The sequence below is a fragment of the Takifugu rubripes genome, chromosome 4, assembly GCF_901000725.2.
Source record: "Takifugu rubripes chromosome 4, fTakRub1.2, whole genome shotgun sequence".
Lineage (NCBI taxonomy): Eukaryota > Metazoa > Chordata > Actinopteri > Tetraodontiformes > Tetraodontidae > Takifugu > Takifugu rubripes.
Genome location: NC_042288.1, coordinates 12591538 through 12607855, shown reverse-complemented (window position 1 = coordinate 12607855; position 16318 = coordinate 12591538). Strand labels below are relative to the sequence as shown.

The 16318-nt window shown below is 49.6% G+C and overlaps 1 protein-coding gene across 1 annotated transcript; it reads left to right on the top strand.

Moving 5' to 3' along the window:
* The first annotated feature begins 1986 nt into the window (after window positions 1-1986).
* On the top strand, window positions 1987-16066 carry loxl4 (lysyl oxidase-like 4). The gene is made up of 15 exons (XM_011603345.2): window positions 1987-2065; window positions 2999-3334; window positions 3953-4254; window positions 4330-4544; window positions 8181-8219; window positions 8356-8569; window positions 8642-8819; window positions 11618-11772; window positions 11850-12017; window positions 12134-12296; window positions 12377-12620; window positions 13612-13727; window positions 13820-13956; window positions 15769-15880; window positions 15966-16066. Exons 2-15 carry the CDS (start codon window positions 3016-3018, stop codon window positions 16034-16036), a joined length of 2433 nt encoding a protein of 810 aa, XP_011601647.1. The 5' UTR covers window positions 1987-2065; window positions 2999-3015; the 3' UTR covers window positions 16037-16066.
* The last annotated feature ends 252 nt before the right edge of the window (window positions 16067-16318 follow it).

Genomic DNA, 16318 nt, shown 5'->3' with positions numbered 1-16318 from the left:
AGAGATTTTCTAGGTTACCGTACAAAGAGTTGGGTTTCTTGCATTGCATCACTGCTGCATCTAAGTCTCTAGAAGCCTCATTGTAAATATTAATCATCTCAAAGTGAAATGATGACAGTGAATTATGTGAACTTTTCTACCGCGTCTGTAGTGAAACTGGCGGCCTGAAAGGAAAAAGGAAAGCCGTGGGGTCACGGCTGAACAAACTGCTCCTGGCTCGGGTTCCACGCGTGCACGTGAATGCGTTGCAGTCATCATACATAATGAGAAGAACTGCAGGAGAGAAAAAAAAGACCAGGAGCTCTCAGGAGCTGCAGCCCTCTGGCTGAATATCTCCATACAGTAAAAAGGAGGAAAGTAAAAGCATTATGAAAGTCAGAGGGAGGGCTTTGGGGGGTGGGGGGGCATTTAAAAAAGCACTTGTTTATTGTTGGAGAGCATGTATTTATTTCATGCCGCTACAGATTGTGGGTAAGGGCAGAGCCGGCTCGGGCGGTGTAATTAGAGAGTGGGAGAGTCTGCCACAGAGAGCTGCTTTGCTCAGATACTCTAAGCCCTCCTAAACCTTGTAACATACTCTCACTAGCACACAACACACCCACACACACATCCAGACACCCACACACACCAGGCCATGAGATGCTGACACACAGGCAGAGACACCTGTCTGGTTCAGGTGAATCTGTCTGATATGGAACAGGACATGTGAGGCCATGACGCTGGTATTTAGGTGGATTTTAATATATTTGTTGGCCTCTGATTTGGCCCCCTCTAATAGGGGGGTCTGCTCTTCCTGTTCGGGTTTACCACTCAGGGAGGGACCACCATCCTGTCACACATCAGTGGCACACACAAACATCTCAATTACAGCTTCAAAGTTTATACGTGCGCGCACAAATACACATTACCTGATATATTTTTTTAAACCTCGGGATACAAGGAACTGGTTTTACGGTGGTGGTTGGTGTCACGGGTCCCTCCTTCCTCTGTCATGATTGTAATTTTTCAGGTCTATGAATAAACCCCGTCGCCCCTGAAAAGGTGCCCGCCGAGGTTTACTCACAGGTCCGAACTGAGCCGTGTTTCAGATATAGCGCATCGACGCGGCTCCCTGAGACCAAACAGGACCCGGCTGCTAAATCCGTCCCCGAAACCGTCTGGAATCAGCCGGGACGAGCAAATAAATAAACAGGTTTCAAAGGCGCGCAGGGGGCCCCGAGGGGACATCTGGAGGAAATCGGATCGGGACCCAGCGCCAAAGTGACCCTGGCCAGAGAGCTGTGAAGGAGAACCTCTCCATCTTGATGTATGTTCTCTATACCATGATGACAGGTTCAGGGAGAGCAGCCTGCTTCTGTGGGTGGTATGGCTTCCTCTCATCAGTCACCGTGGCTACGGCGAGGCCGGACCTATTTTGGTGTCGGTGGTTTGTGGCCCTCTCAACAAGGAAACATCTACCCTGTGGTCGTTCCTTTAAAACACTTGGAACTTGATGTTCGAAACTGTCCTGGTTGTGAAACGCTGGCTTGTGTAAAGCGCCACCTGTGCCCCCCGAGGGGGGGGGGGGCATCGCAGCAAGAAACAGACTTTAATGATGAAACCTGGTTTCATGATTCACGGCACCTGTTTCTCCTGCACTTCCTGTCCTGAAATTGATTGGACTTTGGGTCGGCGCTGGCTTATTTTTCAAACTGGGGCTGTCAGATTTGTGTTTCTGATGCCCTGTTTAATCTCTCAGCGCACGTTTGACTCATTTATCCACAATCGCACAAATCAAAAGCTGCAGCTTTGATTCTCCACCAGAAAATAAAAGCTGCTGGGATATTTTTAGATTTTACACCACCGGTTGGTAAAGACGGCGTTGATGTGGTGTATTTACGTCTCTGCATTTCATTAACACCCTCCCAGGCGAGAAAGTTACCTAAAGTGAAGCTGGAGTGCGGGAGGAGGGATGGAAGGAGGGAGGGAGGGATATAGGGAGAAGGAGGGAAGAAAGGAGCATTGCCTAAAGCAGCCAGAACTCACTCCAGTCAGTCACTCTGCCTGACCTGCTGACGCCTGCCAAGTAAGTGAACTTTCACCTTTTACACGCTTGTGTCTAAAAATCATTTGCTTTTCAAAAGATGTCTCCCTTATTTTTTAGTTTTCACTTACATTTACAGTATAGATGCTTTATATGGTATCAGTTGTGTCATCACAGGTGGATTTTCTGGACCTATTAAGAGAAATAACTTGAGCATCTATTGAATCGGCTCATATTTTCTTTTTTATTCGGCACACTTTTTTTTCACCATCAGATGGAGGAAGTACGAGGAAAAGTAAAGTTAAGATTCCTCTCTTATTTTCATCTGCTCTGTGTTTCTCTCCGGAAAGGCTGCGACATTGTGATGTGAAAGCCCACATCTTTAATCGCAGACTGTGAGGCCAGTGAATAAGGTTCTTTGGTTCATCCTTGACCGGCACTATTCCAGATGTGACCAAGATCAGGCGCAGCACTATAACAAAACTGTTCATTTGCACTCGTGTCTTATCAACAGTGCTCAGGCGGCCGATGGCTGAGCTCCACTATACACCTATTTAGGTTGAGAAAGTCGCTGTGGATCTGCCATTAAGGCCTCGTTTGGGTGGCTGGATGAAAGTCTAAAATGTAGCTCGATGCAAGGAGGAGGATCAGGAGGTGGATCTACAATTAGTCTTAAATGAATAAGCAAAGGTTGACCAAGGTGTGTAAAAAGCCCTGGAGTGTCGCATGCTCTGATTCTCAGTGTCAGTCTAAAATGAAGCTTCGGTATAGTTTAACACCCCTTCATGGCGACACGGTCCACTCTGAGCAGGCTGATTCCAGCTGGGGTCTTTCTTTGTGGGGTTAGCCTGGCCTCCCCGTGCCCGCCTGGGTCTCCGCCCACACGCATCAGCATTAAATGACGTCACTGATCTTTGCGGGCTGGACAGAAAAATGGAAAACTTGGCCTTCCAATCTCGCCCTCTCCTCCCCCAGGCCTCCTCTGTGCAGTCATGATGACCTTTCACCTCTGCTGGAGCCTCCCCCTCCTGCTGCTGCTGTCGCTCTGCTGTCCCGGCCACTCCGAACCCCGACGGACCGCCACTCCCGCCCAGCGAAGGGCCGTCCGGGCGCCGGCCGCCAAGGTGCGCCTGGCAGGCAACTACCCCCGAGAGCCGAACGAGGGGCGCGTGGAGGTGCTGCACAACAGCACGTGGGGGACCGTCTGCGACGACGAGGTGGACCTCAAACTGGCCAACGTGGTGTGCCGCGAACTGGGATTCCAGGGCGGCATCACGTGGGCCCACAGCGCAAAGTATGGAGAAGGACAAGGTGAGAGGACTTTATGAGGGCTACTCTGGATCATTTCAGTTTTACTGGGGAAACATCAAAAAGGGCTGCCTTTTAAACGAGGTTTTATCTGTTTTATTGCTACATTGTGAAGAGCTCCGTTAATTCAGTCTGATTTAAGACGAGCTAGATGAGGAGGCAGGCTCAAACCGGTTCATCTCTACCTGTCTGCTGCAGAGAATTCCATGTAGCCAGGGGGGAAAAAGTCTGCCAATTATGATATCCAAAATAAGATGACTCTGGAGATTGTAGGCTACAGCTCATTAAGGCCTCTTGGAAAGCTGGGGGAGCAAATATAGGACAAAGGGGGCATTTGTTTCGGAGTAATGACATGCATTTACTTGGCTGCCTTGTGCAACACTTGCTGTGGTCTATACGGATTCTTTACTGCTGCTTTTAAATCCAAATTAAAGAGAGGATTGTGAGGATTCCAGGGAAAGCATTACATTACTCTACCTTGTAAAATACTGTGTATCTACTAAACATGGAACCAAAGCGACACCTTCAATCAGAGTGCCAGTAAAAGCCAAGTCTGCCCCGTTTAGGGTCTCTTAGTTGATGTTGTAGCTAATCAGCTCTAACTAACCCCTGACTCACCAGGTCCGATATGGATGGACAACGTTCGCTGTGACGGATCGGAAAAGACACTGAAGGAATGCAAGCACAACGGCTGGGGGGTGAATGACTGTAAGCATTCTGAAGACTTGGGCGTGGTGTGCACGACCGAGCGCCGGCTGGATCAAACAGCCGGCAGGGGCCAGGCCACGGCCGCCAGGCCTCAGGTCAGTCCAGCGCCTCAGTGGAGGGGCCACGTGGCCTCTCACGGGCACGCAGGATATGGCTACCACGGAAACAGACACCCACAGGAGATCCCCAGGTTCCACCGGCCCCAGCACTACCAGGTAACGACAGCTCGCACCTTCGCGTCTTCATTTTAAAAGAGTGTGTGACCGTCGGTGTGGCGCCTCCTCCCGAAGGGACACAGCAAGGTGCAAATCGAAGAGGTCCGCCTTCGTCCCATCCTCATGGCCACCAAGAGGAAAACCCTGGTCACGGAGGGCGCGGTGGAAGTGAAGCATGCTGGGAGATGGAGACAGGTGTGCGACCTGGGTTGGAGCGTGAACAGCAGCCGGGTTGTTTGCGGGATGCTGGGCTTCCCAGAGGCTACGATGCACAACGTCAGAACTTACAAGTGAGTGGCTTTTATTTTTTTTTCTCTCTCAGCAGAGCAGCACATCTGGACACTTTTTGGGCTTATCTTCCTCCACCAGCCACTTCTTCCCATGTCCCCCTTTACACCCCCTTTCCTCCTCAGCCTTAAGACGATGATAAAAAAGACTGCCGTCCCCTCTCCGATGCCCTTTCTCCACACCCTCCACCAGTCAAATCACCTTCGCTCACCTCATTACCTCTCTTTGATGCTATCTCCAACTTGCTGTTCTCAGGAAAAAAAAATAAAACGGCACCACTTTAACTTTGGGATTCTTGTGCCAAGGTTTAATGTCACTGCTGATGGCGCTTTAAGTCGCCCATCGATACTGTGGGGGAGACGGGGGGAGCTAATGCGGAGCCGCATGAGGGTCTCGGTGAAGCCACACGATTTATTGGTGGGGTTGTCCCTGCAGGGTTGAGCCGAACGTGCATCGCGTCCTCACTTTTATGTCCGCAGCAGAGTGTGTCGCGCTCACGGCTCTGCTAATTAGCATCAAGCGTTACTCAAAGTGAAATTTCTTTCGTAACATCCATAAAATCAAAAAATTAACAATATGGAAAAAAAATGAGAAAACAGCAAACAAACATCGGAGCCAATTTCCACAAAGAACTTCTTGGACGAGTCTTAATACTGGGAAAATAACAGCCACAAAGCTGGGATTTGTCAAATATTGAGTGCTAAGCAATGCAGCGGGTTGCAAATGCTAATTTGCATCTATAAAATGAACCAATTTTAACAGTGCAGAAAGTCCCAGCCCTGGTGTTTACTGGTGCACACCCTGAACAGTGAGGCCATGTCTTCACTGTTCTTCCCACCCCTAAAAAAACCAAAAAACCAAAAACTCAATGTGGTTCTTGAGGAAGTCCTGGTCCTGAACCACTGGTGGACCACACATTAGCACGTAATTACTGGATTACTAATATTTTAAGAATCGAGGCCGTCTGGCCGCATCGCTGCGTTCCGTGTGAAGGGGACCCATGTTGGCATTTATGGGTGATTCACAGTTTAGCTTTTCCCTCCATCACGTGGCGCCAATTGCGCAATCCCTCCTGACACTAAGGGTCGTGTCGCCGTCATCCTGAATGCTAAAATGGTTCCACGCTCGCTTCTTTCTCCTTGAATTCACCGGTCTCTCCTGGAACAGTGATGTCGTGACTGGATTCGGCTGCAGGTCAGGCGTGTTCGGCTGTAAAGGCTGATCAGACCGAGCTGTCGGTCTCATTTATTAAAGCCGGGCTTTGCTGCATTGCAGGCGAGATGACTTCCCGCGCCTCTGCGGCCGCTAAGAATGCAGAGAATGCGAGATGAGAAGTGCAATTTATAGTTCAATAAAGGGAGAGATGGGGCGATTTGTATGATGACAGCACAGCTGGTTTGGCTCCTGACCAAAGGAGGGTCGTGTCATACAAGGGCAGAGCTGCTGTACCTTGAAAAGTACCTTGAAGGTCCTGAAGTGAAGCCTGCAGGGAATCTGCCTTTTTTTTAAAGTGGCACAAGAACTTTGAGTAAAGGAACATGTTGAGCAAATGCACCAGCCTGAAAGAACAATGGAACGTTTTGCCACTGTGCTGATATTTTGCCTGGTCGTGTGGTTGAATTCTAAGGTTTGGGTCCAGGGTGTGCCCTGGGCTGGATAGGACCTGATGTTTCTCAACAGCCCCAGAAGTTACAGTGGTCTGAACCGCCGCGATGTGTTTGTTTCCAAATCTGTCCCCGTTTTCTGTCCACACAGAGGGTTATTTGTTCGCTCTGAACGTGCCCATTGCCGTCTCCGGACCGGCGCAAACACGCCTAAGCAACTCGGCCGCCCTCGATGTGTTCACGTTATTTATTTTACCGCATTTGGCTTCTAAAGCTTTGGACGCGATGTAGAAAAATACCCGAAAGCATGCGCAGTTGAAGAATAACACTTAAGTGCTGCTGTAATTAGATTACAAAACACGCAAAGACTCGGAGATGCAGCTCCCAACTCCAACCAGCCCAACTACTGCAGCAATACACACACACACACACGGGCTGATTAACTGTGAGCTAATATTCCAAATCAGGCCTTGGAGCTTCCTGTGATCTCTTGGATGAGACTCAGAAAAACCTGCAATTGACTTTGTGTTTGGCTGAGTAAGGCCGAGTAGGCAGGAACTAAAAGGGTTCTGACTGCTAGAGCATCAAACCTTAAAACATCCGTCCATGTAAATTATTGGAAATTTTCCCTCTGTAACGAGTGGGTGGGCCTTCCTGTCATCAGCCTCACTTTTCTTGGCTGGAAACGTATCTTTTGCAACGATGAATGCTATGAATGAAGCGATCGCTGCTGTTATAATTACACATTTACACACAGAGGCGCCCATACAGCTGCTGTGTGACCTCCAAAGGTCATTTATATCCAGTATTGTTTGAAATTCCCTACAGTACTGTCGGGCTACATAAAGATATTATTTTAAGACGCTGTAAGGAATAACTGTTCAAGTCCATATCATGTGTTACAGTTCCGAGTTGGCACATTTCGTGACATCACTGTCACGTGTGTGTCTTTAGATTACAACACCGGCATCTTTTTAAGGAAATTCCACCGATCCGGGTGTGATTTTTGTTCCAGATATCTTTCAGCAGGTCTCGTTAAATAAAGCAGAAAAGAAACATCTTTATATTCTGACCTTAAACTGAGTTTTATACCAACACTTGTGGTGGTGGTGTGATTTTAGAACCCCAGAGATCCAGAAAAGAGGCGCTTGTGTGTGCGCTCTGCTGCCGGGATGGAAACTAACACCTCACCAGCTCAATTTGATGCTTGTCACTTGGGAGTTTTCACATTTTAGAGCCCCATAAACACCAGCACAATAACCGCTGCAGCCTGTGGAAGAGCAGCACTGTGGGTCTCGGCTGGCGCTCTCTCATAAATGGCAGCGGGGATTTCTCCTGCAACCTCCAGCAGGGAGCACGGGCAGCAGCCTTTTTAGGCTCCTGCCCGTCCTGTAGGTAGGTTTGCGGGTGGAGGATGTCCAGCTGTGGTCTGTGCGGCACGTCTGTTGTCAGGTCTGCCAAGAAACAGGGTTTCCTCTGCGCTCCTGATGCGCCGTGCTTTATTTGGCTCTGGCATTTCTCGGACATGCAGCGCCGCGCCAGAGTTTTTCTTCGAGCATCACGCCCGGTGGAGCTCCATTTGCCCGAGAAATGTTTTACACCGCCGATGTTGAATGTCAGGACTTTTCCCTCGCATGGCATGTGGCTTCTGAGGTCAACATCATCGTCTAAAATCTGCCGCTTTGTTGCCTTTGTTCGTTTTCCCTTTTCCTGCATCCTGTATTTATCTGTGGCTCTGACATTCAAACAGAATGTCTGTCTGGAACTAGTTTTTTTTTTAACTTCTGGCAAAGTTAATTCCTGCATTCCTGGTGAACACATATTTTGTAGCCTCCCCTCAGGAACACAAAAGGAACTGGAGCTGTTAAGCACAAGAACAGAATACATACCTTTTAAAACCTATCAAGAAGAATCTCCATCAATTTCTGATTATTTGTCCACCTCCAGGGATGATGTGTGTGTTGGAAACCTTACAGAATACACAGATCTATCAGAATTATATCCGTCTCTTTTTTCTCTATTTGTCTTTTACAGAAAAATATGGGATAGTAAGGTCGCAGATCCATCCACAAGGTAATAGAAGAAAAGAACACTCCTTACGTCTCCACATCCTTTTAGAGCGCCAACAGACGGGTTTAGTGCCCCAACTTTAGCTGATGTCACGCCAGGAGCTTTTCAACACTGACTACAAACCTTTGCCTCCTTCTAGACTGAGTCTCATGTCAAAGAAGAAAGGATTCTGGGTCGAAAAGGTTCACTGCCTTGGCACTGAAAATTCCCTGGCAGAGTGTCACGCTCAGCTGTCAATCCCCAGGAGTCCCACCCCCTGCAAGAACGGCAGACACGCGGTGGTCAAGTGTGTCCCGGGACCCCAGTTTGCTCGCATCTCGTCGGGAAGACCTCAGGCTCCGTATCCAGTTGTGGTGAGCTGGAGCCTTTTAATGTGACTTTAACACACTGGCGGTGGAAGACGCTGACATCACTTCTTTTCACAGCCAGTGAGATTGAAGGCCGGTCCCAGGCTGGGGGAGGGTCGTGTGGAGGTGCTCCGGGATGGCAAGTGGGGTACCATTGTGGACCACCTGTGGGACAGAACCGCGGCCAGCGTAGTGTGCAGAGAGCTGGGCTTCGGTACTGCAAAGGACGCCTTGCAAGGAGCCTTCATGGGTCAAGGTGGGTGAGAAGCGTGCTGCTCTGACATATCTGGTTATCGTACATTACACAGCTCCAAAGAGGTTTTGCCTATCTGTTGCTCATCTCAGACGCCACGTCTGCCCAGGCCGATCAGATAATGACCGCTCCGGTCTGTCTGTCCTCCTGTCTGTTACTTTGGAAAGCTGGCAGTTTCTCCAGCTGTGATTACGCCAGCCCCATGCCAGGGCCGCCACCTGCCTAAATACAATGCGCGCCTGCACACTCGCATGCTAAATGCGATGCTATAAGCCACGGCGATTTGGTGGCTGAATCCACAAACATGATCCTGCTGAAAGCTGCTCATTCTCATTCTGCCTGAGAGCTGCGGTTGCTGCAATTTTACATTTCCAGCTTCCATGCGATGGACAGATTCCGCCGGTGCCCAGCTGCACCCTCATGAGACATGAGGAGGCCTGACGGGAGCCAGTGGTCTCTAATCTTACCGGGAGATGAAATGTGCAGGATATTCTGTCGGTTTGGTCGATCTGATGAATCTAACAGAACCCGAATCTGCTCTATTGAGCTTCTCGACCCTCCTCATCTGTCCGTCAGCATCGTTAGTCTCTGGGTCATTTTTCAGGGTCAGCTCGGCTCCGGCAGTCTGGATCACAGGTGTTTAACTCTGAGGAAAAAGGCCAACACTGTTTCAATTTTCCCTCTAAAATAGCTTTCTTCTGATCCACCCACAGAGCATTTAGCTATTATAAGCCCGAGGCCAGCATGTATATATCGCATGCCTCTTTGCGGTTAAGTAATGAAATCGGTCTCGGAATTACATGTGGCTCATTTTTGGTTTGACAAATGGCAGATTTAATCTATACTTTTATTTGACTGCAGCTCCCAGAGGCGCTTATGTTCTCTGTTGTTAGCGTGCCTCCTGAGATTGTGGTTGCTTCAAACGGGGCAGCATGAGGAGAGCTGCTAGCTTCATGGATACAGTATGTGGTGCAAAGGCTGCAGCTTGAGTCAACCGAAGCATTCATAAATACACCCTTCAGATCAATATTCACCTGTACCAACAGACCCACAGACACACCTCTATCCTCAACCCTGTCATATATGCTGCCATTTCTGGATTATTCAACTTCAAAGTCCGCTCCCAGCTTCCATTCTACAACTTGCTGCCTGTTACACGGGTGTATAATTTTCCATACACTTGAGGGCCACATAAGTACAGGCCTATATGTTGCTGGAAAAGTCCTAAATGAGGCTCTTTTAGGATGTGAGGTTTTGTTAGGGTGAGGTCTTGCGATCAGATCTCATCGCGTCAGGACCCGAGCGAGACGTTTGGATCATCAGAGATGGTCAGACGTGATTAAGAGAAATCTGAAAGATCTGCGGTCGTCAAGACAGTGCGGCTGGTACTCTCCTGGAGGGAGAGTTTTGTCCGGAACCTGGTGTGAGTCATCGGGGTGGATGGATGCGACGCTTCCTTGGTCTGGGATATGCACACATGCACGCGCACACACACAGGACTGGTTACCGTGGTGAGCCGGTGAAGCCACGACTGCTCCAGTTGGCAGCTGCCCCTCAACAACCCACAGACAGACAGACAGACAGACAGACAGACAGACTGACTGACTGACTGACTATATTCATCAAAAGAGCATTTTCTTTGAAACAACATTATAAATGTCGGTATATTATTTGAATCTGGCTCCCATCACAGCCCCTCATGCCAGTTTTAATTATTAGCTTGACCTGGAATAGAAAAAAGACCCGACTTCTTTTACCTTCTGACGTCTGCTCTCATCAGTACTTTTATCATCGCTGTCATGGATACGAATTACAGGGACAATGTCCCCACTTCTGTTTTTAGCCAAGAATGCTATTTTACCATATAATTTGGAATGTTCGGCGCTGAAACATGCAGTGTGCTCTACACATAAAGTGGGGAGAACACCCCAGATGCCTGTGTACGCATGGTAATGTTATGTTTCTTGGAAACTTATTTTGGGCTTCAGAGGACAAACCAAAGGTTCAAATTCAGCACGTCTCCAGTTGGCTTCAGTCTGACTTGATAACTTAAACACGGGGAGCAGCGTGTGGTAAATATGTATCTTTTTCATACATGTGAAGCCACACTGGGTGACCAGTAATGGAGGCTGGCCTGCAATCAGCAACAAAAACCAACAGAGAGAGAGACGGAGAGATGGGTTTGGCTTCATTCCTGTCCCTATTCCTGGTCGTATCTTTTATGCACTCCTCTCTTGGTTTTTCACACTTTCCTCCAGTTCATGTGGTTTTGGGTTAGTTTACTGCAGCTCAACCTCAGTTTGCAGTTTTAGCTCCTTCTCCTTTCAGGAAAACACACATTTCTTACGACAGCAGCAGCTGCTGATTTCGTAGTCTGTGGTATTTGGAGATTGTCTTGTTTTAAACAGCGGGGGGTCATTTACCTGCTGTGCTCGCACAGATGTGCCGTTGCTGCTCTTCCTCCAGCAGCAGAATAGTTGTACTGAGGTGTGACAGATCACCAACGTCGATCTTCTGCTGCTCTTGTGTAAAAAAAAAATAAAAAAATCATTTTGCCAAGACATGTTTTCATTGTGGTGCTAAAGATAAAGGCAAAATTCAATTGAAAATATACACAGTCTTGCGTGTCTGTGTGTGTTCCCCTCTGCGTGACATAATCTGCTAATCTGTGTCTCCGGGTGGCCTGAAACAGAGCGCGGTGTTTGGGGCCACCCATGTGCGGTGACTTGAAGTGCTGTCTTCTCTTTATTATTGTTAGAAAAGGCTTTAAATCCATGCCATGCGTGCTTTACCCTCTGCAGGTACAGGACTCATCCATATGAATAATGTGCAGTGCTCGGGAGCCGAGCGCTCCCTCCTGGACTGCTACTACCAGGAAGTTCAACCCTGGACCTTCAAACACAGCCAGGATGCCTCAGTGCGCTGCAATGTCCCTAAAACTGGCACAGAGAGCACAGTAAGCTAAGGCTTGTGTTCCAATATAACCTTTTCCAAAGTGCCCATTTTAACCCCTCTGATCTAACGGACGTCCAGGTACGGCTTGTTGGCGGCAGAGTCCCAGCAGAAGGCCGCGTGGAGGTGTTGATGGAGGTCGGAGGTCGAAAGCGCTGGGGAGCGGTCTGCAGTGAGAACTGGGGCATCAATGAAGCCATGGTGGTATGCAGACAGCTCGGCCTGGGCTTTGCTGCGAGTGCCCATCAGGTATGACTCCCCCGACCAACAGACATGGTGTCCTAGTTGGGCTTTAGACCAGCTGGATTCACTGGATGAGTTGCGTATAGGAGGTAAAGCCAGGTGTGTTCCTGTGTGTTCCACAGGAGACTTGGTACTGGCCCAGTGCTTCAAATGCAGCTGACGTGGTTCTCAGTGGAACTCACTGCGTGGGCACGGAGCTTTCCATCCAGCAGTGTCGCCGTAACAACCACCTCCACTGTCCTCGAGGCGGTGGAACCAAAGCAGCCGGAGTCACCTGCTCGGAGAGTGAGTCGAGCTTCACATCATCTCGAGTTCTGAATCCCTCCGAAAACCTCACTTTAACCCTCGCTGTCAATCTCCTGTAGCGGCGCCTGACCTGGTTCTGGACGCGCAGCTGGTCCAGGAGACGGCCTACCTGGAGGACCGACCCCTCCACCTGCTGACCTGTGCCAACGAGGAGAACTGCCTGTCCTCATCCGCAGCCCGGATGAACTGGCCTTACGGACACCGCCGGCTGCTGCGCTTCTCCTCCCGGATCATGAACCTCGGCCGCTCCGATTTCCGACCAAAGGCATCAAAAGAGAGCTGGACGTGGCACCAGTGTCACAGGTAGAGAGGATTTATGTGCTTATGTGTTGGACTGGAAAGAACTGTTTGCTATTCGTGGGATGTTGCGGTTGCCCTTTGAGGGGTGTGGGGTGTGTGTGTGTGTGTGTGTGTGTGTGTGTGTGTGTGTGTGTGTGTGTGTGTGTGTGTGAGGGGTGCGTGTGGGGGGGAGACTGTGGTTTGGAGGCTCCTGGACATTAATGAGCTCTGGCTTCTAAGGGAAACTGACAAACACCTGTTGCTTGTGCAGAATTGCGTTAACGACTTATGTTTCCTCCATGTCGAGTCGTTTCGAATAATTTAAGTGCTATTTAATTTTGTCGCTTTCTATTGCTGCCAGGCAAAGAAAACACAGTAAAGTGTGCACGCCGTCCCATCACACACGGGTGGCGTGCGACACGGGCGTTAAACACAAGAGCATATTTCATTCATTTCCATTTGGTGTAATGCTGCGAGGCACGTTCTGAGGACCCTCCACTTGGCTGGCTCCTTCCCAGCCAGATGACGAGAGCACCTCTTGGGCCGATGGGAATGAGAGAAGGAGCCATTTAACGGCCACAGTATCGGCTTTGTGAGACGCGTCTGACCGCGTTAGGGCTGACCTGAAACAGTGCTGTGACCATTAGCCGCCGTGCCAGCGCTCCACTGATGTTTGGGCCAATCTGGCGACGTCAGATCAGCGCAGGGCGACACACACTGTCGAGTCTGACCCGGTTTGTTACAACAACACACCGGAGCTCTTAAAGGGAGGGTCGGCGCTTTTTGAAAGCGCCCCATTCACTCAGAACAGGTAAACAGGCAAAGCGGACGGGTGGTAAACAAACCTCTGTGAGAGGTGTTACGGTGACACCCAAGCTCGTGTTGAGCGGTGAGGTCATTGGGCTGCGAACCACAGGGAGCCAGTGTTCAGGTGCAAGCGAACGCACGCCCGTGCAGAGACACACACACACACGCGTGCGCTCTCTCACCTGGACTTTCCGCCCTGTCATCGCAGGCATTATCACAGCATCGAGGTGTTCACACATTACGATCTGCTGACTCTGAACGGGACGAGGATCGCAGAGGGACACAAGGCCAGTTTCTGTCTGGAGGACACGTACTGCCCGGACGGTAATCGCCACCGTTCAATCTGACGTTTGAATATTTGGATATTAACCGTGCCGGCTAATTTATGTGACCGCTGCTCCTGCTGCTTGCATTAGGCCTCCAGAAGCGCTTCTCCTGCTATAACATGGGCGACCAGGGCATCTCCGTGGGCTGCTGGGACACCTATCGCCACGACATCGACTGCCAGTGGGTCGACGTGACGGACGTGCGGCCGGGAGACTATATTTTCCAGGTCAGGAGTCATTTTATGTCTTTTTTTAAGGGTTAAGGTCTTAAAAATCAAACCTTGTGTTTAAAGGAACGATCGGATCGAGGGAAAAACTAAACTGGGAACAGTAAAATGCACAAGCATTCTCCACTATTACCATTTTAGACTGTTCCATCCACGGCATGCTTGGATCTCAGCCGGGTCAATTACAACCCGTCTGTGGAAGATTGGTCACAGCGTCTGATAATTACCGCCGTCTGAAAGGTCACAATCATCCTTTGTAATTACGCTTCTCTCTATCAAAGGTGGATTTGTTGAATTTCTTCGTGTAACATGAGGCTGCAGCGTTGGAGCCAGCTGGATGAGTTCTGAGGATGCGGGCAGGGTGTAATTATAAAGGAGGACTTACAAAATATGGAGATGGCACACAAATGAATGAATGGCAGACAGATACGGAGACTTGGAAGAAGCTGACAAAGTCGTGGTCATTTAAGGAAACTGGCACTTGGGAGACACATTTACCTGAAAATAACAAGCACTACAACACAAACTGAGCCAAGAGAGTCCATCACTCACCCTCTGCAGGACAGCACAGATTTACACCTCTTCTTCTGTATTTTTTTTTGAGTTTTCCTTTAGAGTGAAGTGCAGCTGACAGCCAGCACGGCCTTCAAGGCCCCCCCTCGACCCCCCCGCTGATAATGAAAGACTCCAACTACCCAAATGAACTCACTTTCACCCAGCAGCACCACGCCACCCCTTCCATTAGGATCGGCTAATTTAGGAATTTCTCCTGCCCTGTTTTTAGTTTTACTGCCCCCTCCGACGCCTTCTGCCATTGAACCAGACCTCTGCACGTGCACTATAGCGCGGAGCTGTAATTTCACCCTGAAAAATTAAGAGAAGGTTGTTGACACACTGACAAAGGCTTTTTTCAAGCGTTGCTGTTTGCAGCGTGTACTTAGAAAGGGTGTAGCAGTTTGCAGAGCAGCTATTAGAGTACGTGGCTGCTCAGTATTATCGCCAGTCCAGATTAGGGAGGAAAAAAAACAGCTGAATCAGCAGTATTTTGCAAAATCGGTTTAAAACGCAGGCAGAAGTCCTATTAGACAGTGCCAACAGGCTTGGATTCAGGGATGTTCCAGGCTGCCTTATGGAACACAGGCTGCTTTTTGGTGGCGTGTTGAACAGAGCAGGGTGCTCTTCTGCAGAACCTGGAGGCCACAAGATGGAAAAACCACATTCCAAGAAGGTCGGCTGTAAAGTTACGCAGCCTCTCGTGTGGCGGGTTATCATGTTTTGAGCGGGCATAAGTGTCCCGCTGATGTTTTCATACACGCTGTAAAACACTTAACGACCCTTTAAAGAGTGTGTTTTGCGCATGTCTGAGCGTGTTTTTAGCTGCAAGCGTGTGACAGGGTCATGCTTTCCCCTTCCATAGGCTGCAAACAACCACTGTGTTTCAAACAACGTCGGGAATTAATTGTGCATTTTTTCTTTCCGAATAGGGATTCTGTATGGAAAAGTATTACATGTTTTTAATAGAACAGAAAGAAACCAGAAAGCAGTGGACTATAAAAGCTCTATATAACTATAAAAGTGCTGTAACTGTGTGTAGACGGAGGACACCCCTTGTTAGAGCGCTGGCTGGAGATACAGCGCGGCTGTAATGAAAAACAAGAAGGTGATAAATGCTCAGATTTTCCTAAGGAAAACTGTTTGTCACAGTGATGAAGTGTGCAGCCGCGCCTCGCGGGTCGGGGGCGGCGGGTCGCTGCCGCGAGCCGGCGAATCGCGCTAGCAGCCGAGGTCAACCGTATTCATCTCCCCTGGCAGGTGGAAGTAAACCCGTCCATGGACATGGCAGAGTCCGACTTCATGAACAACGTCATGAGGTGCCGGTGCAAGTACGACGGCCACAGAGTGTACATGTATGGATGCCACGCCGGTGAGGAGAGAAGGCCTTTCATGTTTACCGTTACCCCCCCCCCCCTCTTCCGACAGGGCGTTACAGTGTACTTTCTCCATCACAGGTGATGCCTACAGCGCTGAGACAGAAGACCTGTTCGAGCACCAGAGGCAGATCACCAACAACTTCGTGTAGCCCACCGAGGGGGGTGGGGTGGGGGCCCAGAACCTACAGCAGGAGACCCCAGAGACTGCTCAGACTGAGGGGGAAGGTTGGATGGTTCCAGGAGGCAGGAACGTTAGGATCTACGGTTAGGGAGAACTCACGAGGCGGCGCCCATCGCTCTTCTCGTTGGAAACGAGAGCGTCCTGAAACGCGTTCTGAAGAGACGCCAACGGCGAGAGAGCGACGAGGGCCTCGCGGCTCAGCATGTTTTTGTTTTTCCAGTTAGGTAAGATTACTGATATTTGTGAATGT